This window comes from Protopterus annectens, chromosome 4.part0, assembly GCF_019279795.1.
Source record: "Protopterus annectens isolate FY-2018-M chromosome 4.part0, PAN1.0, whole genome shotgun sequence".
NCBI lineage: Eukaryota > Metazoa > Chordata > Ceratodontiformes > Protopteridae > Protopterus > Protopterus annectens.
This window is the reverse complement of record NC_056733.1, coordinates 186,434,555-186,461,205: the sequence shown is the minus strand read 5'-3', so window position 1 is coordinate 186,461,205 and position 26,651 is coordinate 186,434,555. Positions and strand designations below refer to the sequence as shown.

At 45.3% G+C, this 26,651-nt stretch overlaps 1 protein-coding gene across 2 annotated transcripts in view; it reads left to right on the top strand.

Moving 5' to 3' along the window:
• Nucleotides 1-26,651, top strand: part of SYNGR2 (synaptogyrin 2) — a 289,829-nt gene that overhangs the window by 203,114 nt on the left and 60,064 nt on the right. For both annotated transcript variants that reach the window (XM_044068172.1, XM_044068173.1), the window contains exon 3: nt 5,155-5,291. In XM_044068172.1, the coding sequence (XP_043924107.1) occupies nt 5,155-5,291 (137 nt within the window). The remainder of the gene's footprint in view (nt 1-5,154; nt 5,292-26,651) is intronic.

Sequence of the window (26,651 nt, the reverse complement as noted above, 5' to 3'; positions counted from 1 at the left end):
TGTTATCACAACTGAAAAATAAAATATCACAACCTGAACAACCAGATTTGAAGGAATTGCAGGATATGATGCATAGTGCAGAACAAGTGGGTAAGCACACCTTACAATGTGGTTATGATGCTCTAGAGGCCTCAAGTAGAGCTGCTGTTACAGGATCAGTCATACGTAGACATGCCTGGCTTAGGGAACAAACCTTGCCTGATCATGTCAAAGCTAAATTACTAGATGCTCCTCTACAAAAGGATGTCTTATTTGGTGCTAATGCTGAGTAGGTACTAAGTAAAATGGAAGAAAAAGCTAAATCTATGCAAACTGATTTTCTACAGGTACAGCCACCACGTTTTAGTAGAAATTGGCCTTCAAAAAATTGGTATTTTCCAGCCACGGACAGGCCCCAAAGAGGTAGATACAGGCGCCCAAGGGGCAGAGGACAATCTCAAGGATCGTATAGAGGCAGACAATGGCAAACTCCAACACCAAGAGGTGGCGAAGATAGTTCACAGCAATACAGGAAACAAACCCAATGACTTTCCCCTTTGCATGCCAAGCAAGGCTCAAATGGCAGCACCCTTAGGAGGAAAGCTGGCATTATTTTCAAAAAAATGGCATATTGTCACGAAAGACAAATTGATCCCGGACATTATAAACAGAGGCTACAGATTTCATTTTCACACCCTTCCAAAAATGAGAGGCATGCCAAACCTGCCACACAATCAAAGGGGCAGAGGCTCAAATACAAATTTCAAAGCTCATGGGCATGAAAGCTATTCAAGCGGTACCTACTCTCAAACAAGGTTAAGGTTTTTATTCTAGACTATTCCTGGTACCAAGGAAGGGAACAGATTGGAGACCCATTTTGGACTTATCCATCCTAAACACATTTTTACTGCACCAAAATTCAAGATGCTCACTTTACAGCAGCTTCTTTCCATGCTGGGCAAGGAGTCTTGGCTGGTAACATTGGACCTCAAGGAGGCATACCTGCATGTCCCAATCAGACAAAGCTGCAGAAGATACCTCAGATTTCTTGCAGGTTCAATCAACTATCAATTCTCTGCATTGCCCTTTGCCTTATCTACTGCGCCCAGAGTATTCACGAAATGCCTGGCATCAGTAATTGCCTACTGCAGACTTCAAGGGATACAAATATACCCTTATTTGGACGACTGCCTGATCCAAGCGGACAGCAAACATACTTCTGAAACATCTGGCTTATGTAGCAAGGTTATTGAATTCTCTGGGATACATAGTCAACAAAGAGAAATCCAGGCTAACGCCATCTCAGAAAATAATTTTCCTGGGTGCCAACTTGGACACAAAACACCCAGATGGCCTATCTTACGCCAGAAAAACAGGGGCAACTAATTCAATACTTCAAGACACTAGCAAATTGTACCAGGCTAACTCCAAGGAAAATCCTGCAGGCTCTGGGATTCATGGCATCTTGCATTCTACTAATCCCATGTGCAAAGTTGCATATGAGGAAACTTCAATGGTACCTAAAAAGCCTATGGTCTCGACACAGCCACAGTTTGGAAACAATAATACCACTAATTCCATGTTTGCAAAAGGAATTTCTATGGTGGGCTCAAGCATGCCAAACAAACACAGGTCTACCATTCTGCAAGCCTCAAGCAAATCAAGTCATCACAACAGACGCCTCAGACTGCGCACATGACAGACCGGTGCATTCAGGGCAAATGGTCCCAAAAAGAAAAGCACCTTCACATCAATCAAAAAGAGATGCTAGCAGTGATAAATGCTATTATAGCTTTCAAAGACCTTCTGCATCCAGGTCAACTATTGATAAGAACAGACAACACCACAGTAATGTGGTACATAAACAAACCAGGAGGAACACATTCATACCCCATTTGCAGGATGGCAATGTCACTTTGGAACATGGCTCTGGAGTTGCAAATCGAGCTTCAAGCACAGTACTTGCCAGGCATGGAAAACACCCTGGCAGACAATCTAAGCAGAATTTGACAGATCCACATGAATGGAAGTTGCATCCTCAAGTTTTTAGAGAGATAATCCAAGCGTGGGGAAGGCCAGACATAGATCTCTTTGCCTCCCACAAAGATCATCAATTAACAAAATTCTGCTCAAGGACATTTCATCCAAAGGCCTGGAGAGTGGCCGCCCTTTCTTTCAGTTGGACAGCACTGACAGTTTACGCTTTCCCACCTTTTCCTCTACTGCCCAAGGTGCTTTTGAAAGCAAGAGCAGACAGACCAAAGATGATACTGATTGCTCCAGACTGGCCAAGACAATACTGGTACCCACTCCTGAGGAGCCTGACACATTCTCCTCCATGGACCCTACCTCTAATGCATCTTCTGACTCTACACAGCTACAAAATTCTTCAGTCAGCTGAAAACACTCAGTCTGGCCGCATGGAAGATTCCTTAACATCACAACAGACCCTGCTTTCCAAGGAGGTACAGGATGTCATTTTGGAGGCCAGAAGGTCGTCTACTAGAAAAGCTTACTCCCCAAAATGGAAACTGTTTTGTGCTTGGACTGAGAAAAAGGGCCAGGATCCTGGAAAACTGAATTTGCCTCCAATATTACAGTATCTAGCTGAGCTGCTAAGCAGTGGACTTTCATTCTCCTCCATCAAAATCCATGCATCAGCCATTTCTGCAGAATACAACACTGATCCACCTTTATTCTCTCACCCACTCTTTAAGACAGTTCCTCAGAGGGGCTAAGAATACAAGACCTCCAAGGAAACAACCAATTCCTGCTTGGGATCTTAATTACATTCTAGAAAAGTTAACCTTGCCTCCTTTTGAGCCAGCTGCCTCAGCAGATTTGCAATATTTGTCCTGGAAAACAAGTTTTCCTTCTGGCTATTACCTCAGCTCGTAGGGTCTCGTAACTACAAGCCCTCATGGCTGTGCAGCCCTTTATCATCTTCCATCAGGACAGGGTTTCCCTACGAACCAACCCGTCCTTTATGCCTAAGGTGGTATCCAGGGTAGCTTTAAATCAGGCCATACACTTACCTACCTTTTACCCCAACCCTCAAAACAAAGGGGAAAGGCTGCTACATTCCTTGGACATCCACAGACAGCTGTGTTACTATTTGGAAAGAACAAAGCCTTTCAGAAAATCAGAACAACTCTGTGTCCTACGCTGCAGGAGCTGAAGGGAAGCCAATTTCCAAACAGACAGTTTCAAAATGGATAGGCCACTGCATACGTTTTTGTTACTCTTTTCATGGTAAATCTGTACCTGCAGGCATCAGACCCCACTCCACAAGGGCCACAGCTACCTCTGCAGCCTTCCTCAGAGGAGTTCCTACCAAAGATATTTTGGAAGCAGCCACTTGGAGTTCTGTGCATACCTTCACTAAACACCACCACCTACCTTTATACTCCAAAACTAGAGCAGGCTTTGCCACTGCAGTTTTGCAGGGCATTCTGGCTCCTCCCAGTTCCACCTAGTGCCTACCACCCCTTGCGTAGCTTTGGGATTCTACCCATCTGTAATGACTGCAGCTGTATGCACGATGAACATAGTACAGTTTTGTACCTACCATAAATGTAGATGTTAGAGTGCTAATACAGCTGCAGTCCAGGTTTCCCTCCCTCCTTCCCCTCTTGGGACAGGCCTAGTGGCTACACCTCCTCATACAACCTGTTTGGGGTTATTCTTTTATGATGTATTTGCTTGCAACTACTGTTTTTTGACTATTTTGCATTGCATTATATATATGTGTATATATATATATATATATATATCTAAAATTAGGTATTGCCTTCCTTCTGGGGGCACCTGACATCTGGGGCAAGAAAGACTGAAGAAAATGGCGTCGGCTGGTTTTTTTATACCCCTGTCGCACTGATGTCAGGGAAGAAGCAACTACAACCGACTCTGGACCTAGACTTTGGAATTCGGCCAACCGAGGACCAGCCTGACGGCAGGAGAACCCATCTGTAATGACTGCAGCTGTATTAGCACTCTAACATCTACATTTATGGTAGATACAAAACTGTACTTTCCAGTGTCCATACCTTTGTCTCCCTTTTTACAAACTGGATGCTTTGGCATAGGTCAAGAGTTTTATTTGGTTCCATTGTTTTGCAGAATTCCCTCTCCTCTGGCCTCCCTGGGGATCTGTACCACAACTTGAAACTAGGAAAAGGCATCGGCAATGAAAGTTATAACTTTTATGCACTTACCATAATGACCGATCCCTTTCATTTTCCATCTGATTCAGTGGTCCCCCTCTCCATACCCCCTCCAAATTGTCATGATGGTTAGCTGAGTGCTCCCGATTTGGTCTGGCAGCTGTGTTTGAGCCACTGTGCACGACTCCTTGTCCGTTGCTCATCTTACTGTTATCTTAACACTGGTAGTCAGATTTGGTATTTTGCCGGGGGGGGAGTAGTTGGGGAAAACAGTCTGAGGAGAAAAGAGAAGATTTGAGTACTTTGGGTAGAGGAGGCAGAGCTGTCAGGCTGAAGACTGTAGAGTGGCTGGCTACAGATCTGATTCAGATCCGATAACCTACCGGTTACACTAGACTGAGAATGACCCCACTGATCTATCATTGCATTAAGTATATAACTTTTAAAATGTCATTTGCTTTGTCTCCCAGTCCAAGCACCCCTCATTGGAGTTCTTCCTTATCTACCTTACCTCTGGCCCAGTCATCAGAGTTTTACTTTACTAGCAAGAATTTCACAGTTTGAAACCATGTTACTGGGAAGCAAATGACCTGTAGTTGAATTTTAAGCATATAGGACGCATCAGGTTTTAGAACACCATTTTGCTTTGTATGAATGCTGTTAGGATGAAACAACTGTACATATTGTATGTACAGTATTAACCTTTATGATGCAACTCTGTGAACGTTGAACTGTTTAGTCATTAATCTTAATATTACTTTTGCTTAATTTGTGTTACACTAATGGACTCATTTCATTTTTAGCTGAGCCTGAAAATAGTCCGTGCAGATCAGCACTTTACTCCTGTTGAAGATTAGTGTGACCAGTTAGCTTATTTGTATATGGTCTAGGTTTTTATATTTGTAGCTGATTTCATAGTGGTTTGTTTTGAAATTATCCCGTCTTGCAGACCTATCTGGATAGATGGAAATATGAACAGATGCTCTAACCAGTTACTTGCTCTTTTTAACAGGGCTTTGGACTTTCCTTTGGTTTGTTGGATTCTGCTTCTTAACCAACCAGTGGGTAAATACTACTCTTGTGAGTGAAGCGGGAAAAGATGGTGCTCGGGCAGCCATTGCCTTCAGCTTTTTCTCTATATTTTCATGGGTAAGTTAGACTGAATCTGTGTTCTTGGTGAATCAAAGGAAGTAATTTTTCTGTCTTAGAAATGGATTTGAGAGGCAGATAGGAACTGATTTTGGCCATCCCTGCAAGAATTGGTCTTGAAAGTCAATCCATCTTTTAACTAGTTTTTGATCCCTTTATCTCACCATATAGGGAAGTCCTTGTTAAGACTTTGCAGTTTTAGGTTTTCATCCTTTGTTTAGCTTTTTCTGAAAATACAGTACTTTTTAAATTTGTAACAGCTTTGTGGTTCACTATCTTTGATCAAGAGGTAGTATGTCTAAAGTGTTAGATTCTTTGCCTATTGATTTTTGCCTATTGATTTGTGTGCATGTGCATCTGTATATGCATGTTTCCTCATCATTTTAATGTGCGACCAACATGGTATCCGGTCTTGACCATCTTGATAATCAAACAAGATTAAGGACAAATTCTAGAGGAAAGCAAAAGCCATAACCAATGTACAAGTGAAGGAAAGTGAACCAGTTGTCAAGGTGTGCTTTGCTTTATAGTAGCTGGTCCATTGACTATAGTTGCAGTACAAAAGGACCAAGATTAGAAGTGCAGATGCACAGTTCTGGTGTTTACTTTATGATGATATTGAGCTCTAGGCTTGTATGACCAGCTGCCTGAAAGATGTTGCACAGCTTCTTCACTTCTATACTGTTGATTTTGTCTCTGGGGGGATGGGACTATTCCCTCTATACAGTCTGCTGTGATACCTGTTACAGGCTTTTAAATTGTAGAATTTAAGCTTCTCTGTCTGATCTGCCTTTGGTCACATGCCATTATATGGAGATATGTTCTGAAAGTGAAACTTGCACAGACTTTACTGCAGTGTTGTAATAGATTCAGATTCTCCGAATGCTCTTTGAGATGCATCAGTTTTAGTAAGTTATAGAATTAATGCATACTTGCCTTTGATCATTATGATCACTGCTTCAGTAGCTTATGCATTATGGGTTATATCCTGGTAAGGATAGAACAGCAGACCAGCTTCCAAAGCTTCAGGGTACGTTCCACATATCCAAACCATTCAGCCCGAGCAGTCAGGTTTGTGAGCCAAGCTCTTGAGAGCTCTCTCACCACTGAAGAGACCACTCTTCTCTGGGCTTTCAAGGATCAAATTTTGATTAATGCTGTTCCACTAATGAGAAAGCAAGTTCATTTTGGGAGTGGCTTCAACTTTATTTTGTCATGGAAAACTTTTTCTGTAAATTAATAACTTTTGAGCTAGGAAAAGTAATCCTTCTCACTGCTGCAATAGCCTAGGGATTGTATCCTGCCAAGGATACAGTGACCCACCCACCACCACAGTCACTCGTCTGTCTGTAGGCTCATCCCTTTTAGGGAGAGAGCTATAAAAGCAGTCAATTACGTGAGTCTTCAGTTCTTCCTTGCCTTTTCATTCAGCTGCATCTCTTGAGACTTCTTCAGAGTAGCATTCAGCCAAGGCTAACAGAAGACCCTTTTTTGGGACCCCTTACAACACACACACACACACACACACACACACACACACACACACACACACACACAATAGTTCTGTATATTTTTAGTGTTTGTGTTTTGTGTGAACTTGGAAATGTGTCTCTGTAAGAATACTGATTTTTCATGCGCCAACAGTAGACCTTTTTTGGTGAATTGTCTCTGTAGGTTGCTTTTGAGGAGTAGACTGCTTTTTAGTGCCCCAAGGCTCTGTTTGTTTATCTAGCTTTATTTAGTTGTTTTAGGCAGTTAAAATATTTTGTTAGGAAAGAAAAATGCCTTGTGCGAATGGCTGTATTTAGATAATTTTACCTGTGTAGAATCCTTACCCAGATGCAGTAGTCCTTAAAAATCTCAGCCCTCTTTACCTGTCTGGGCTTCAGATAACCATACAGTCTTGAGAGTTGGGGGAGGATTTCTGTATCTTGTGTCCTTTTAATTCGTTCAATGATTGGGTATCTGATCAGACCTTGGATTCAACTCTGCCCACATACACTAGACTGGCTGATCCAATTCACAAGCTCTCCTCCCTCTACCCATAATCATAGCTGGACTTGGGCATAGGTAGCTAGGTGACTGCGTAGCAGGGGCACATTTCCATTTCCAGTATTTATCCAGTAGTAAAGAAATGGTTTCTTTAAGAAGTGTTGTATGAACACAGGAAACTCTGAAGAGCAAGTCAAATGTTGAATGAATACTGGAAACATTGAAGAGCAAAACAAACTGATAAAAATGAAAAAAGAATGTTCTCAATTGTATACATAGACCAGGATGGGGGCACCAGGGGCATGGGGGGGTTGGGGCATTGTGGAGTTCTTTTGATTAGGGCAGCAGCTGACCCAAAGGCCAGCTCTGCCCATAATGCCCCAGTCAACTAGCTGTACCTGAGATCTCATTTGCCTCCATAACACACAGATGCAGATACTCTTAGAGCTTTTCTGGGTATTATTTTACTCTTTGTGAGTAGTTATTACATTAGAAATGAAATGCAATACACACCTTCCTCTCGATTGTAAATATTCATTTTTTTCCCTTCCGATTACTTTCGTTTCTCTGTTTTCTTCCCGTTGCCAGTTCTGTCTGCACCATTGCTGGTACTTTTCTTTACCAATTTTTAAGTACCCTAGAGGGGTATTCCTTTCTAAATTGCTTGTAGTCAAGTTAGGAAAGTTTTCTTTTTTTTTTTTTTTTTTCTACTTCTGCCGTTAACCCTTTTTATAGGGCATAGCTACATTATTTTCTTCTGAAATGGCAGAAAAACCAACAGGCTGTAAGTGCACTTCTGTGGGTATAAGATTCCTAATTCTGATGCCCCCAGAGAATGTGTATACTTTCTTGGAGCATTAAACCTCTGTATCGACTGCTCCATTTGTGTTGCCTTTAATTGTAGGGCACTTAGTAGTTTAGTGCTTGAGGATGCTGCCATCCTCCTCCCCTTCAGGGGCTCAAACCCTCCATAAATCTGCAGAATCCTCTTCAGAAGTAGAGGAGTCTCAAAAGATCCCCTACCAGTTATCTGAAGGGTATTCTACCTCTTCATCTTTGGAGCCTCTGTACAAAATTCAAAAAACGTTGGATCTGACTGATTCAGATCCTGAGAAAGCACTCTGATCTGACTGATGTCCTATTCTGCTGTTACATTATTCTTTACATGAGTGAGATTGCCTGCAAGCAACCTGAAGTTGGTAGGTGTACAAAAGACTTTATTGCCCGGGGTGCATGGTGCATCGCATGTAGGCTGCTATTGGATGTAGGCCATAAGAGACCTATGCCCGCACCATCCTCCGAAGATGTTCGGATTTCATTGTTGCAGTCATTACATTTGAGTAATCTGCTGGCAGGTTGCCCTCAGTCAGCCTGATTAACAAAAGTCTTGGGTCCTGCATCTGTTGCTGTCCCTTCCATGATGTCAGGTCGTCCGGGGTATTAAACGTGCAGCAGACGCCATTACATCAGTCTTCTTGACGTGCAGTGCCTGAAGCAGAAGCAGTTCGCAAGTGCCAGTCGGCTGACTCCTGAAATTTTCTTTTTTGAGTTTCAGAACTGAAGTCTTCAACTTAAAGCTAAGTACCCCGTTGGGGAAACTTTCTTGCTCCTTACCGATGTCAGTAAAAGTTAATAATTGTATTGCTTGTGGGAAGCAAATACCTCATAAGGATTTTCATTTGTACTGTATTCCTTGCCTAGGCCCTGACTAATGATGTACCTTGCTGTCGGTTTTGTGCTTTAATCAGTGCACTATCAATCGTCGGTACATTTTTGCTTAAAAATATTTCTGTTCTCTGTTTAATTATCCAGAAATGATGGTTAGCCATCTGACTACCGGGATACTGAAAAAACACAAAGAAAGACGGGCCGTTTAGGTCCAAATCTGCCGACGACACTTATAAGCCAGTCACCAGTTCGCCAGTACTCAGTGAGGTGCTTTCGCAGCCCTTGATACCCACTACTTCTGATTCACAGGCCTCTACTGAGACCCATTCGGAGTCCGGTATGCCGCAAGATGCTTCACATATGGAACCCGTGGATGTCTCTACCTTGGATGGGTCTGGAGCCACTGAGTAGGCACTGGCTTCTGAGGGTGTATTCAGGCCTATAGACTTGCATATTAAACCGACTCCAACTTCAGTGCTAAGGCCTAAATCTCTGTCTAAAAACTGATGCCCAGGCCACATGTTTAGGCCCCCTTTGCCTAAAAAACAAATTATCAAAATGGCTGAAGATTTAATTACTCTAATCAGGGGTAGTCAACCCCACCTCCAAGAGGCCTAGGACTGAGTTTGACTATGAATCTTCTGAACAGGACTCTATTTCTTCTGGCTCTTCTAATGATCTGGATTTGTCCATACCTACTTATGAGGACTCTGATGCAGAGGATTCCATTCCCTCTGCTTCTCAACCTCAGGATTTCTCTTTTGGGGAAACTTTACATACCTTAAGGGAGCATTGGGAAAGTCAGAATTTCTCTGAATCCAAGAGGCTTGGGGATTTCCTTCTTCCTCAGCATAGGCCTCCTGTACTAGATATTGTGTTTTTGGAATCTAGTATGGCCCCTGATTCCTTGCCTCCAGCCCCTAGCAAACTAGACAGATACTACAGGGTTCCGGAGTCCCACAAATTCCTTTTCAAAAATCATGTTGCGGACCCCAAGACCATTTCTCAGGGGCACAAGGGCATTAAGATTTCTATTGCTAAAAATCCTACCCCTTCTGATAGAGACTCTAAGGCGCTGGATAGATGGGGTAAAAAGGTTTACACTTCTGCAACCTTAGCAATCAGGGCTTTAAACTGTCAGTTCCGTATGCTAAAATATCAACATATCATGGGACTACTTAAACAGAAAATGATGATTTCTGACTTTGTGGAGAATAAAGATTTGCAGGATTTATTGCATTCAGCTGAACAAGTTGGCAAACATAATTTGCAGTGTAGTTTTGATTCCTTAGAGGCCTCTTGTAGGGCTGCTGATGTTCGTGTTTCACTGTTGCAGTCATTACTCTTGGGTTATCCTGCTGGCAGGCTACCCTCAGTCGGCCAGAATTCCAAAGTCTAGGTCCGGCGTCAGTTGCAGTCACCTCTTCCCTGACATCCATGCGCCAGGGGTATAAAAGATGCAGCCAACGCCATTTTCTTCGGTGTTTCTTGCCGCTCGGTGCCCGAAGCAAAAGCAGTTAGCAAGTGCTGGTCGGCAGATTCCTGAGATTTTCAAATCCGAATTTCAGAACTGAAGTCTTCATTAAAGCTAAGTACCCCTTTGGGGAAACTTTTTTTCTTGCTCCAGACAGATATCAGAAAAAGTTAATAATTGTATTTCTTGTGGGAAGCAAATACCTCATAAGGATTTTCACTCTTACTGTATTCCTTGCCTAGGCCCTGATCACAACGTTGCTAGCTGTCGGTTTTGTGCTAGATTTAACCAATGCACTATCAAGCATCTGTTCGATATTTGCATTTCATTACTTTGGCCGAAGATTTAATTAAATAATGCCGTCGGAACAGCAGACAACCAGCGTTTACAAAAAACGCAAGGACAAGGATAGGCATCCAAGGTCCAAAACCAACGAATACTCTACTAGGCCATTCACCGGTTCTCAGTGAGGTGCTTTTGCAGCCCCTGGCGCCCACTACCTACTCCCACGTGGAGCCGACTGGGCCTCTGGAAACTCAAGGTATTGGACACTCTGAAATCACTCTCTCAGATGGGTCTGGAGCTGCTGCGCAGGCATCTGCTTCTCAGGGTGTCTTTAGACCTACACAACTAATATATTAAGCCATCTTCAGCTTCAAAGACTAAAGCAGCTCTAAAGACAAAGAAACAAGTACAGCATTTTCTTACTCAGACTTCCATGCCTAAAAAACAGATGCTCAAAATGGCCGAAGACCTAATTACTTTGATCAGGGGCTCCCATCCCCCTCCTGATAAGAGGCCTAGGCAAGAGACAGAGTATGATTCTTCTGATCGGGTATCTTTTTCCTCTGATTTCTCTTCTGAACAGGATTACTCCATGCTTCCCTATGATGATTCTGATGCTGAAGAATCCATTTCGTCTGCCTCTCCTTCTGAGGACTATTCTTTTGGGGAAACGCTGCATACTGTGAGGGAGCATTTCCACTGGGAGAGCCAAGATTATTCTGAATCTAAGAAAAGGCTCAGACTTTCTGCTTCTTCCTCAGCACAGACCCCTTGCTATTTCACCTGTTCTAGACATTGTAGATGTATTTTCAGAGTCCGGTCTGTCCCCTGACTCTCTACCCCCTGCACTTGCTAAGCCAGACAGATACTACAGGGTCCCAGATTCTCATAAATTCCTATATAAAAACCCCGCTGCTGACCCAGAAACTATATCTCAGGGTCCCAAGGGGGTTAAAGCTTCCACTGCAAAAAACCCTGCCCCCTCTGATTGGGATTCTAGGGCTCTAGACAGATGGGGGGGGGGGTTTACACTTCTGCCACCCTGGCTGTAAGGGCTTTAAATTGTCAATTTCATGTGCTTAAATATTTAATGCCACTACTTAAACAGAAAATGTTGACAAATACTGAATGTTCAGAGAACAAGGAATTGCAGGATTTATTGCATGCAACTGAACAAGTGGGAAAACATACTTTGCAATGTGGTTATGATTCACTGGAGGATTCTTGCAGGGCCGCTGTTACAGGTTCTGTTATTAGAAGGCATGCTTGGTTAAAGGAACAGAATCTGCCTGATCATGTTTAAGCAAAATTATTAGATGCACCATTACAGCATGATACTTTGTGTGGTACTAAAGCAGAAGAGGTGTTGAAAAAAAATGGAGGATAAAGCAAAAGCCATGTAAACAGTCAAGGATTTCTTACAGGTACAGCCACCCAGGTTTAGCAGGAACTGCCCTTCTAAAATTTGGTCCTTTCCAGTCTCAGAGCACAAAGAGGCAGATACAGGCATCCCAGAGGCAGATCTCAGCCCCAAGGCTCATACAGGCCTAAACAATAGGGTGCTCCTACCTCCAAAAGCAGAGAAGACAAATCACAACCTTACAGGAAACTGTCCCAATGACTTTCCTCTACCAGTTTCAAGCAGTTTTCTTTTGACAGCCCCCTTGGGGGGAAAACTAGCACTTTTTTCATCAAATTGGCAAATGGTTACCCAAGACAAATGGGTCCTGAACATAGTGTCCCAAGGCTACAGGTTCCATTTTCATTCACACTCTACCAAGGTCAAAGGGCATGCCAGACCTGCCACGCAATCAATGGGCAGAGGCACAAAAACAAATTACAGCCCTCATGGACATGAGGGCCATTCAGCAAGTACTAAGAGAGCAGGGGCAAGGATTTTACTCCAGACTTTTCCTAGTACCCAGGAAAGACAAAACCTGGAGACAAATTTTGGACCTGTCTATACTAAATACGTTTCTGGAAGTTCCTAAATTCAAGATGTTGATTCTACAGCAGCTACTGCCCATGCTGGGCAAGAGGGCTTGGCTCGTAACTTTGGACCTAAAATAGGCATACCTGCATGTCCCAGTCGGACAATCTTGCAGAAGATACCTCAGATTCCTAGCTGGCTCAATGCATTACCAATTCTCTGCACTGCCCTTTGGCGTATCTACTGCGCCCAGGGTATTCACAAAATGCCTGGCACCAGTAATTGCATTTTGCAGACAAAAAGGAATTCAAATATATACCTACTTGGACGACTGCCTAATTCAAGCAGAGAACAAAGACCTTCTTCTAAAGCATCTGGCGTTTTGTAAAAAGATTACTAACTGGCCTAGGGTACACAGTAAACGAAATACAACTGCCCAGATGGCTCATCTCATGCCAGACATGCAAAAACAACTGACTACTTATTTCAAGAAATTGGCAACAAAAACCCACTTATCTGCAGGGAAAATCCTGCAGGCCTTGGTTTTCATGGCATCCTGCATTCTACTAATTCCATATGCCAGACTGCATATGAGGAAACTACAATGGTATCTGAAAAGTGTTTGGACTCAGCATTGCCACAGCCTGAAGACAGTAATTGCACTCATTCCCTGCCTACAACAGGAGTTTCGATGGTGGGCAGAAGCCTGTCACCACAAGGGTCTGCCATTCAGTTTACCCACAGACAGACACTGACAACAGATGCATCAGATTATGCCTGGGGGGCCCATATGGCAGGAAAATGTATTCAAGGCACATGGCCTGCAAACCAGATGCATCTTAACCTCAATCGAAAAGAGATGCTAGCTGTTCGCAGCTTTCAAGGACCTGCTTCATCCAGGACAGTTACTGATAGACAACACTATGGTCATGTGGTACATAAACAAGCAGTGAGGTACACATTCCTACCTCCTCTGCAGACAAGCAGTGAACTTATGGAGCACAGCATTAGCTTTTCAAGTTCACCTGCAAGCACAATTCCTGCCAGGAAAAACAAATACTCTGGCAGACTAAGCAGAAACATGGATCCCCACGAATGGAATCTGGATCCACAAGTCTTCAGCATGATAAGGAAATGGGGTTGCCCAGACGTAGATCTATTTGCCTGCCCTCACAACTGTCAATTGCAGAGATTTTGCAGAAGGCTTTATCGCAAGCGAGCATGGAAAGTGGACGCCCTGTCATTCAGCTGGAAAAATCTAACAGTATATGCTTTTCCCCCACTGCCTCTCCTTCCCAGAGTACTCCTAAAGGTCAGACAAGAGAAGCCAAAAATGATTCTGATGCACCATACTGGCCACACCAGCACTGGTACCCAATCCTAAAGAGCTTGTCTCTAGGTCCAGCATGGGTATTGCATCAAACTTCTCACTTGCTGACCCAACAAAACCATCAGATCCTGCACAGCCAACTCGGGACCTTAAATCTGGCAGCATGGCGGATAATGTAACCATTCAGAACACTCCTCTTTCAAAAGCTGTCATGGATGTTATCTTGGAGGCCAGGAGGCCTAGTACCAGAAAATCTTATGCAGAAAAATGGAAGAGATTCTACGTTTGGAACCAGGAACAAGGCATTGACGTCTGTACCAAATGCTCCTCAGATTTTACAATACCTAACCGAGATGCTGAACAAAGGCCTTTCTTTCTCATCAGTTAAGATTCATGCCTCTGCCATTTCAGCACATTACAATACGGGACCACCTATCTTTTCTCATCCTTTAAAAAGGCAGTACCTCAGAGGGGCCAAAAACATTAGGCCTGGGACCTCAATTATGTTTTGGAAAAACTCACACTACCTCCTTTCGAGCCAGCATCAACAGCAGATATAAAATTCTTACCTTGGAAAACAGCTCTGCTTCTAGCCATAACCTCTGCAAGGCGAGTTACAAGCACTCATGGCTGTGGAACCTTTCATCATTTTTCATTCAGACAGGGTTTCTCCTGAGGACAAACCCTACATTTATGCCTAAGGTGGTGTCCAGTGTGACCCTCAACCCAAACCATTCACTTGCCTACCTTTTACCCAAATCCACAGAACAAGGGTGAGAAAATTCTGCATTCTTTAGACATACACAGGCAGTTGCGCTTCTTGGACAGAACTAAAGCTTTCAGAAAGACTGAGCAACTTTGTGTCGTTCAGGATCACAAGGAAAGGCCATCTCAAAACAGAATATTTCTAAATGGATAGGCCATTGCATCTCTGCTGTTTTCAACATGGCAAATCAGTGCCTAAGGACATTAGGCCTCATTCCACCAGAGCAGCAGCCACTTCAGTAGTCTTCCTCAGAGGTGTACCAACCAAAGAAATCTTAGAGGCTGCAACTTGGAGTTCAGTGCACACCTTTACAAAGCACTACCACTTGCCTCTCTACTCTAAGTCCAGTGCAGGCTTCACCACTGCAGTTCTGCAGGGCCTCATAGCCTCTCCTAATCCTATTTAGCCCAGCCACCCATCCTTAACTTTGGGATTCTACCCAAGAGTGTAATGACTGCAACAGTGAAACATGGTGAACATAGTACAGTTGTGTACCTACCATAAATGTAGATGTTAGTGTATTCACTGTTGCAGTCCAGGTTACCCACCCACCATCCCCCTTCTCTTTGCTGGGACTTATCTGCACTTCTCTATCCTATAGAACCTTTTTGGTGTATTTGCTTGTAGATGAAGGAAATATTTTCGTGCATGCATTTCTTATTGGTATATTTTTCAGTCTACCTGTTTGGGGCACCTGACATCTGGGGCAAGAAAAACTGAAGAAAATGGCATCGGCTGAATCTTTTATACCCCTGGCACACTGACGTCGGGGAAGAGGCGACAGCAATTGACGCCGGACCTAGACTTTGGAATTCTGGCCGACTGAGGGTAGCCTGCCAGCAGGATAACCCAAGAGTAATGACTGCAACAGTGAATACACTCTAACATCTACATTTATGGTAGGTACACAACTGTACTTTACTGGGTCTGTGCTTAGAAGGCATGCTTGGCTTAAGGAGCAATATCTGCCTGATCATTTTAAAGCAAAACTTTCGGATGCTCCTTTACAGCAGGACCGCTTATTTGGCAATAAGGCTGAAGATGTTATAAAAAAAGATGGAAGATGAAGCTAAATCTATGCAAACTGTGAAAGATATCTTACAAGTGCAACCTCCTAGATTTAGTAGGTATTGGCTTACTAAGAAGTGGTCCTTTCCAGCTCCTTCCAGAGCCACTACAGCCAAACCCAGATATTCCAAAACCACCAGGTTTCAGTCCCAAGGGACTTTCAGAACTAAGCAATGGGGTGCTTCCACTTCCAAATCTGGAAACAACAAGGCACCACCCTATGGTAAGCAGTCTCGATGACTTTCCTTTGAAATTACCAAGCACTTATCTCTCTAGCCGCCCCTTTGGGGGGAAAACTGGCTCTTCATTCCATAAACTGGCAACTTATAACCCAGGACAAATGGGTTTTAAATAGTGTCCCAGGGATACAGATTTCATTTCCACACGCTGCCAACTCCAACCGGGTGGCCACACCTGCCTCAAAATCGGTGGGCAGAGGCTCAGAAACGTACTTTCCCTCGTAAACATGGGGGCTATTCAACTAGTACCAGAAGAGGAAAAGCTGAAAGCAAAAATCTTAACTGGCACCAACATCCTCTGCACCGGGGCTTCAAACCCCCTCTATGGTGCCGTCTTTGGTTCCGGTACCTCAGCAGCTGACTACAGTGCCACCCTCTGCACCTATTCTTCAGACTCTGACTTCGACACCAATTGTGACATTACCAACTTCCCTTTTGGCACCTACACTAGTCATTCCAACACCAGTCACTTCCCACCTACCTGTACATCATGCTGGTCCTTCGACCTCTGCCAAAAGTTAAATAACTGCTCTGACCTGATATTCCCCTTTGGTGGATCCATTTTTGGCCAAAAATGCAGTGCCTTTCTAGGGCATCTTGACTGCCCGAGGATATCCACCTGGTCCTCCAGGAGCCTTTCGGAACTGAGTGTAGAGAGGCTTGTGGATGAGCTCCTGGCAGCCAGAGGTTTTCCAGCACCCTCTGAATCCTCCTTCCCACCTGGAGCCAAGGATTTTTTTCCACTGACTCCTACATACTTTCCTCCTTCAACCTCCCTGGAGGTATCAGAGCCTTCGCAGACGCCAGTCCAAGTTCCAGCTACTTTGGCTTCATCGGTCGACCTTACCATGGCTACAGAGTCTACCCTTTGACCTTCAATTCACCTGGAGCCGGGCCATCCTCTGGATAGACACTGGTCTGTTGGCAACATGATACCTAGTGTGTCACCTTTTTTTCCCTGTACTCCGTCTACTACGGTTCCAGTTGCTTTGGCAGAACTGGGTCCTCTCATGGCTGCTTCCCTGGGAGTGGTTTGGTTCGGAGGTTCTCTCTATTCCGGGCTCCCACCCCTCTTTGGATGGACCTGCTTTCCAGGTGATGGAGAAGGCACTTGCCTCTGCAGGCTTCCAGCTGGTCCCTTCAGCGCCGGAGACCCATGTATACCTTTTCGCTGAGCCACAGTTGTCACAGACCACTGTTCAAGGCACAGGAACCTCAAGACATCCTTCCACAAGGTACCCACTCTGCAGAGTCCCCTCAGATGTCACCGCCAAGGAGGTACCTCACAGGAGATGGTGCAAGAGAAAGCATGTGGATTCCCCTGAATCCTTCACCGAAGATGGACTAAGTGGAAGGGGAAGGGTCTCCACGGGTGTCCCTTGAAGGATGTCTCCTTTGGAGACATACTGGCGATCCTGAAGCAGCTGGTCCACCACCCCTTCCTCTGAGGGGGTCTATGTTCTTGCAGTCTTTCCGTGCCCAGCTCTCTACTTTCTGGGTAACCCCACCTGCAGAGGACCTGGTTCAGCTCAGTGCAGTGCACCTGGAAGAGTCCTGATACCATTGAACCAGACAAAATTCTTTCTCCTTCAGAGAACAGACCACACTGGTCCAAGCACCTGTCAACAGATGCTTTGGTTGTGATGGCAGACCCCAATCAAGAACTTACTGAGGAGAGCTCTACTGTCCATCCCCCTAACTGGGAACTCTCTGGCGATCGACTAGGGAAGCAGGTGTACTCTTCAGTAGTCTCTGCTTTTTGGTCCCTGAAATATCTGGCACACTTTTCTCTGCTTCAGAGAGATCTAATCTCAGAACTCTCAAACCCTTGCAGGAGCAGTTTCTGATGGGGTACGCAACAGTTTTCTCACAGCTTGCCACCCACTCCTCCGTGCGGTTGATTTCTCATTCTACTGAAGGGGCAGCTAGAGCAGCAGATGCAGGAGTGGTCACTTGATGTCACACCTGGATGTGCTTGTTTTGCAGATCCTTTTGTCTCTTTTTTTTTCCTGAATGCCCCTGTAGAGGCCTCTTCTCTTTTTGCTCTAGGGTTGAAGACACTTTAGCCAGGTGTGAAAAGGACGATAAGACCATGTCTGCTGTAGGCGTCCTTTTTTCCAACCCACAACGACCCTATTCTAGGAATCCAAGGAGTGGAAAGATGTGGTACAAGAAATCGGAGGGTTCTTTCTGTGACTCGTGGTGAGTCCCCCCCCCCAAGGGCAGAGGGGGGAACTCTACGTGGACCCCCTCTGCCTCAAAAGGGGTGTCTTCTGGGATCCAGACATTCCTTCTCAGAGCGGCCCGATTGCTTACCTCTGAAAGCAGTTGGGGGGACAGTTTTTCTCTGCACCATCTTGCCTGGCAAACTATAACCACAGATTTGTGGGTGCAGATAATTGCCAGAGGTAACCACATCCCTTTCGACCTTTGCCCAAGATCGCTAACGCACATTTCTGATGTTCCACCCAGTCAAAGGGAAGAAATTCTAAAGCTGCTTCAAAAATGGACCATCTAAACAGTCCCACCAGACCACATAGAATCCCGATTCTACTCTAGGTTCCTTTTAGTGCCAAAAAAGACGGGGGATTTGAGGCCAATTCTGGGCCTCCACATCCTAAACAAATTTGTCAAACGAAATTCCGGATGGTCACGGTTCAGTCTGTACTTTTTGGAGAAAGATAATTGGATGTGTTTGATGGATCTTCAGGATGCGTATTACCACATAAAAATAGACAAATGCTCCAGAAGATTCCTCTGCTTCCGGCTGGGAGCCCATCACTACCAATTCTGAGCACTGCTCTTTTGATCTCTCTCTATGGCCCCCAGTGTGTTCACCAAATGCATGGCAGTGGTAACTGCTCACTTGAGACTGCCAGGATTCCGGGTGTTTCCATATTTTGACAATTGGCTCCTCGCCTCCCTAACCAAGCATCTACTGGTTTCAACCACTCATTACACACTAGCTACTGGAACACTTGGGGATAGCAGTAAACAAAGACAAATGTAATTTGGCTCCTTCTGAAAGACTGGAGTTCATATGAGCAGATTTCGATACTCAGTCTTGGGTGGTCTCCCTCCCACTCCACAGGATGGAAAGACTGATCTCAACTCCGGGTGATGCTCTGTCAGGACAAAGCTCCGGCTTGGGCAATCCACCAACTACTAGGGCCATTGATAGCAACGATAACAATAGTTCCACTGGCAAGACTACACGAGACTCCTACAGTGGCTTTTACTAACGCATTGGTCCCCTTTGACTCTCACCCTATGTCCTTTCAAATCAGGATAACAAATCGGTGCAAACAAGATTAATTTGGTGGACTAAGCCAGAAGAGCACCTATTGCCCCTTCTCTCCCCCTCAGCCCAGAGCCATAGTGACCAAGGATGACTCCCTGATTGGGTGGGGGTCATTTCCAGGGGTGGACAGTCCAAGGCACTTGGTAGCCCTTGGAGGCCAACCTGCATATCAGTGTCCTAGAACTGAGGGCAGTGCTTCTAGCGTTGCAAGCATTTCAACCTCTTTTCCCTTCAGGAACGATTGCCATCCAGTCCGACAACATGTCGGTTATCTGGTACATCAGCAAACAAGGAGGGGAACAAAGTCCTACCCGTTATGACGAGAGGTCATGAGAATCTGGCAATGGGTGATAGCTTCCAACCACTTTCTGATAGCAACGCACATTCCTGGGGATTCCAAAGTAACTGCAGACAAATTGAGCAGATGCATTCTCCTGCCTCATGAGTGGTCCCTCAGTACTGTTGTAGCTGCAGAAGTCTTCAGTCGCTGGGGCCAGCCTTGCTGTGATCTGTTTGCGTCCTCCACAAATCACAAATGCAGCAGCTACTTTTCCCTAATTTCCCCCACAGGAGTTGTCCCCAAGGGAGGCTCTTGTGCACGATTGGCCCACGGGACTTCTTTATGCTTACTCTTCCTTTTCCCCACCATTATTAAAAAAGATCTTTGGTTGAAAAGCAGAATAATCTTCATTGCATTTTACTGGCCTGACAGATTTGGTTTCCCTTTCTTTGGCCTCACCTAGTACATCAACCATGGATTTTGAATCCAACTCTGGAATTGCGGTCGCATCCACAGGGGTTGATGCATCTGAACATATCGAGCCTCAAGCTGACAGCTTGGCTCCTCCACGTCCAGTAATTACCAGGCAAAGTAACCTATCCCTCCTCAGTCTGCCACATTTTTCTGGCTTCCTATAAACGATCCACTGGAAAACTTTATCTAAGCAAGTGGAAAAGGTTCATAATTTGGTCTCGTAAAAATGGAGTAAATCCTTTTTCGGCCCCGCTTTCTATGGTGCTAGATTACTTATCTGACCTTCAGTCAGGAGCTGCAGCTTCAACTGTTAGAGTACACTTGGTGGCAATCTCCAGTTTCCATAATGATTTCAAGGACTCTTCCTTTATTTCACACCACCTCTGTAAAACATTTTTGAAAGGAGTTACAATCATTAGGCCCCCCCCCCCCTTCAAATAACCAATCAAGCCCTGGAGTTAACATTAGTTTTACAATCCTTGACTCTTCTTCCCTTTGAATCTGCTGCCAATTGCGGTCTGAAATTCTTATACTGGAGGAATTCGTTCTTGGTGGTCATTACCTCAGCAAGACTAATTTCTGAGTTGCAAGCTTTGTGCGTAAAACGTCCTTACATAATGTTCCATAAGGACAGAGCATCATATCTGATGTTGTTAATCCTAGTTCATTCCTTACACATGGGTATCTTTTCCAAGCGGGGAACCGAGCCGGCCATTTTCCAAGCTCTTGTCAGCTTCAAACTCTCTAGCTAAACTCTTACCCACAATCCCCCTCTCCCTGTTACCTCAGATTTCGTTTGCCGCCTTGCCATTCGGTTATGTCAAGCTACTTCTCTTGAGCCAAGTATAGTCAATTGTTTAATAGATTTATAGACTACTTCTCTGTCAGAAAAGTTCATATTTTGTCTTACCCTCTCACATTTAGTGCTTATATTTTCTTCAGGTTTTTCTGCCTTTTCTTTACCACTTTACCGTGAGGTATTCTCTCTCTACCATCGTTGTTAATCCTTTCACCCTTTTTCTCTCATACCTTCGGGTACTCTCTTGTACCATTGTTGGTAATTTTTTGTACTGTTGAATTTACTGTCATGGCAGATAAAGGTAGTCCGGGATTTAAGCGGTGTTCTGTTTGTGGGCACAAACTGCCCACTTCTGATGCACACTTTTTGTGTGTGTGTTTGGGAGCTTCCCATTTGTCTGTTGATCCACCCTGTACTATTTGTGGCAACTTTTCTAATAGAACCTTGTTGGAAAGGAAAAAAAACAAGCTGATACTGAAGGGACTTCTAAAATCTCCCTTTTCAGAAGCTATTTCTGGGTCTGAGGCCTCAACCCATCCTAGAGCCCATAATAAATCCTTGGATGTTTCTACCAAGGCTAAATCTTTGCCTTCATCCCCGGCTGGGGACTCCCACCAACCAAAACCTAAAAAGGCTAAAGTTTCGGCTCTGGAGCTTTCTCAGTCAGCCCCAGTGCTTTCAGTGCCTAGACCCTCTGCACCGAGGCCTTCGGCTCCATTAGTGATTTTGGTTCAGTCCTCTCCTGCAGCCTTCTATATATCTGCTCCAAGGGGCTCCTCTGTTCAGACCATTACTACTGTATCGGCACAGACTGTTCAGTCTGCGCAGACCGTGTCTGCTCTGAGATCTTCCTCGGAAACCGATTGACTCTAATTTTGTTGGTTCCAGCTTCGGCACCGACAGCCACTTCAGCACTGATCCCTGTGTCAGTGCAGACAGTGACCTCTGCACCGATGACTACTTTGGTGCAGATAACAGTTGTCCAGTCTTTCTCTGCACCGTTGTCCTCTGCGGTCAGATGAGATGGGCACGGACTCTGCCTCTTGTGCACAGGCCTGTTTCTCCCTCAGTCTCCATGAGGTCCACTAGAAGCCTTTCTGAACATGTTGCGTCTTGTGGACCAAGCATTCTTGGCCAGAGGTATCCCACCCCTCTGGAACTATCCTTCCTTGGGAGGTGATCACCCATCTCCAAAGACCCCTTCTTATTCTCCTCCTTCATTGCTTTTGAAGTCCATGGATGTAGCACAGTCTTCCCCTTCTGCGGTTCCCTTTATGGATCTCTCTAAGGAACCGCAGTTGCCTTCGTGGCAGGAAAGTTTTGCTACGACCCAGGATGTCAGCTGTGACACTCGTAGCTTGCTGCTCCACAGCCATCCAGGGACTCCGAGTTGGCAGGCTGAGCCACCTAGGGGAGGGGTGCCCCCTGTCCTAGACATGCACTCCTCTTCTGGTGGACCAGCCTTCCAGCTGATGAAGGTTTTTGCCGCTGCTGGCGATACCAGACTGTCTATACCTCCGCCCTCCTCTGGTACACTGGTTTCACAAGTCGCATCTAGTGGACACCGGGTGCAAGGGCCACAGGACATACTCCCTCAGGAATCCCCCTTTCAGTTTTCCCCAGCTTCTCCCGCTGAGGAGGTCCACCGGAAAAGTTTGTGTAAGAGGAAGCACATGGACTCCACAGAGGAGTCTCTCACCAACAAGACAGATTTCGATGAGGGGGAAGGATCTCCTCTGTCACCCTCTGAGGTATCCTTTGGTGATATCCTCGAAATCATGAAACCGAGGTGACTGGCAGTCCTCTAATCTGACCTCTGAGTAATCTGTGTTCCTGCAGGTCTTTCGCACCCGGCCCCATATCTCCTGGGTTACTCCACCTGCCGATGAACTTGTCAAGCTCATCGTGCAATGTGCTTGGAAAGGCTCCTGATACTGTCAAAGATATTCCCCGGAGGCCAGATAAGATCCCCCCCCCCCACTTCGGATCCCCATTGGTTTAAAGGTCTTCCTGTGGATGCTTTAGTGGTGGCGGCCGCAACAAAAAAGGATCTGGCAGAAGAAGAAAGCCAGACTGTCCATCTGCCTAACAGAGTCCCAGGCCCTGGACAGGATAGGTAAGTGCACCTTTGCTTCAGCGACCTTTGCTATCAGGTCCCTGAATTATATAGCACATTTTACTAGGCTTCAAAGGGATCTGGTCTCTGAGCTCTCTGAAACCTTGGCTGGTGCCGTGTCTGTCCGTGACAGTGGCCTCTCAGCTGGCCACCATTGAGTCTATATCTAGCTCCTCTATGCGACTGTTATCTCGCGCATCAGAAGGAGCAGCTAGTGCAGTGGGTTCAGCTGCGGTCTTGAGACACACCTGGATGTGCTTGCACAACTTCATGGAACCCTTTAAGTCTTCTTTTCTTAATGCCCCCATTGAGCCCTCCTTGTTGTTTGGGCCCAAAGTTAAAAGCACACTGGCCAGATGTGAACAGTACGGCAAGACCCTTTCTGCCGTAGGTGTCCATTATTCTTCCCCTCAGCATGCTTTCTCCCAAAAGCAAGAGAGTGGGAAGATATGGCTCAAGAAATCTGAGTCCTTTCCGTGACACAAGGCCGAGTTTTCTCCCAGAGGCAGAGGGGGAAACTTACAGGGAAGACTCTCCTTTCGGGGCAGAGGGGGACCGCGTAACCAGGGTTCCAGGGATTCTTTCCCTGGTCAATCCTACCAGCGCTCTTGAAGAGCGGCCCAACCCCTTTCCTCTTGAGGTGGTTGGGGGACGTTGCTCCTTGTACCCTTCTGCCTGGCTAACCATCACGACCGATTCTTGGGTACAAAGGATCGTAACTAGAGATTATCATATCCCATTTGATCTTCGTCCCATCCCTTCAAAAAATCTTCCTGACGTTCCACCCAGTCAAAGGGAAGAAGCAGCACTAGAGACAGAAAAGCTAAGAAAGAGTCATCCAGATGGTCCCTCCAGACCAGATAGGATCCGGATTCTACTAGAGACTTTTTGGTGCCAAAGAAAACCGGGGAGTGGAGACAAATTTTGGATCTGTGTATTGAACAAGTTCGTGAGAGTACAAAAATTCCAGATCTTCACAATAGTCCATCCTCCCGCTTTTGGAAAAAGACGATTGGATGTGCTCTATAGATCTTCAAGATGCGTACTACCACATAAAGGTGGACAGGCCATCAAGAAGATTTCTGCACTTCCATGCGGGAGCCAGTCACTACCAGTTCAAAGTACTGCCCTTCGGACTCTACAGCCCGCAGAGTGTTCACAAAGTGCATGACAATTGTCGCAGTTCACCTGCGACTTCAAGGATTCCAGGTGTTTCCATACCTAGACTGGCTCATTTCCACCCCCACCAGACTTCTACTGGAAAAAGCCCTGGCATACTCTCTCCTCGCTGCGCAAAGGCTAGGCGTAGCCATAAACTGGCAGAAATCCAATCTCACCCCATCTCAGTTGACGGAATTCATAGGGGTTATCTTGGACACGAACAAAAAACAGCAGAGCTGCTATTCCAGAGCACAGATTCTAAGGATAAGGCAACAACCAATTTCAATCCTTTCAAAGGAAATATCCATGGCTCACTCGGTTCTACAGCTGTTGGGTTCCATGGCAGCCTCCGTCACCATTGTTCCCCTGGCCAGTTTTCGCATGAAGCTTCTACAGTGGCTGCAGCTCACCCAATGGTATTCTTTTCAGCATCCTTTCAGCCATGATTCGAGTAACCCACAGGTGCAAAAAGGATTTAAATTGGTGGATGACAGTCTCTCTCAATGGTCTCTCCCTTTCTCTCCCAGCAACCCAAGGCCACAGTGACCACGGACGTCTCCCTGATGGGGTGGGGGCTATGTCAGGGACACATTCCAAGGCACTTGGTCCGAACTGGAGGTCCATCTGCATATAAATGTCCTAGAGCTGAGGGTGGTGCTTCTGCCATTGCAAGCATTCCATCCCCTGCTGCCGTCTGGGACAATTGCGATTCAATCAGACATGGCTGTGGTGTGGTACATCGACAAGCAAGGTGGAACCAAATCTTACCCCCTTTGTCAAGAGGCCATGAGGATATGGCAATGGGCGATGGCTACCAACCGTTTTCTTCTAGCAACACACATTCCCGGGAGTTCCAGCGTGATAGCAGACAGATTCAGCAGGTGCATTCTTCAACCTCGAGTGGTCCCTGAATCCCTTGATAGCGGCAGAGATCTTCCACCACTGGGGCCATCCTTGCTGCGACCTCTTTGCATCCCTGACCAACTACAAATGCAGCAATTACTTCGCCCTGATTCCCCCTCCGGGACCGTCACCCAGGGACGCTCTAGTCCACAATTGGCCCTCTGGTCTTCTTTATACATTTCCTCTCTTTTTCCCTCATTCCCCAATTTCTGAAGAAAGCCCGTCTGTTGAAGAGCAAGGTGATCCTCTTTGCACCATATTGGCCTCGACCTTTGGTTCCCCTTCCTTTCGCCTCACCTACTAGATCGACCATGGATTCTCCATCCAACCCTGGAGTTGATCTCACACCCCTAGAACCTGATTCATCCCAACTTGAACAGCCCAAAGCTCATGGCTTGGATACTCCAATTCCCTTGATTGCCAGGCAGAATCTTTCTTTACCAGTATGTGATATTTTCATTGCTTCTCATAAGTCTTCCACTAGAATTACTTATCTGAGCAAGTGGAAAAGATTTACCTGTTGGCTGAAAGATAAACAAGTAGACCCCTTTTCAGCACCAGTGTTGATAATACTAGTCTATCTGGCCGACCTGTTTCAATCGGGTCTATCGGCCTCTACCATTAGAGTTCATTTGGTTGCAATTTCTAATTTTCATGAGGGTGTCCAAGATTCCTCTTATGTCCCATAAATTGTGCAAGACCTTCATAAAAGGTGTCAATCTGAAGCCACCTTTTAGAGAACCTGTTCAACCATGGGATTTATCATTAGTTCTACAAGCTCTGACAATGCCACCTTTAGAACCAGCCTCTTCTTGCGACCACAAGTATTTGTCTTGGAAAACCTTGTTTTTGGTTGCTATTACTTCTGCCAGACGTATTTCTGAACTTCAAGCTTTATGCATCGAGTCAATACTTGATTTTTTCATAGAGATAGTGTCTCTGAGAAGTAATCAGTCATTTCTGCCTAAAGTGATCTCTGAAATGTCCATTAATCAAGCCATTGAATTGCCAGTTTTCTTTCCCAATCATTCAAACAGAGGAGAGTATTGCCTACATACCCTAGATATACACAGGCAAATCAGTTTTTACTTACACAGGACTAAACGTTTTTGTAAATCTGACCAGTTATTTTTGGCATTTTCTGGACCTAGATTAGGATCTGCTGTTGCTAAGGTTACATTAGCTGGATGGTTGAAGGACTTTGTGATCTTTATTTACAGACTACGTAATATCTCGTTGCCTACTACCATGCAAGCTCATTCAACAAGGTCGGTGGCAACTTCTGCTGCCTTCCATGCCAGAGCTTCTTTACATGACAGCTGTGCAGCTGCAACTTGGGCTACGCCTCGTACCTTTAATCATTACAAATTGGATTTGGCCTCCAGGGGAAGAGCATCTTTTGGTACTGTGGTGCTCAGGAATGTCCTTCCATGACAGCCTCCCAGGGACAGAGGTAGCTGGGGACTCTGTCCCATGCGTAAGGAATGAATGAGGATTAACAATATCAGATAAAGTTGTCTTACCACAACGTTCCATCTGTATTGTTGATCCTCGTTCAGTCATTACGACCCTCC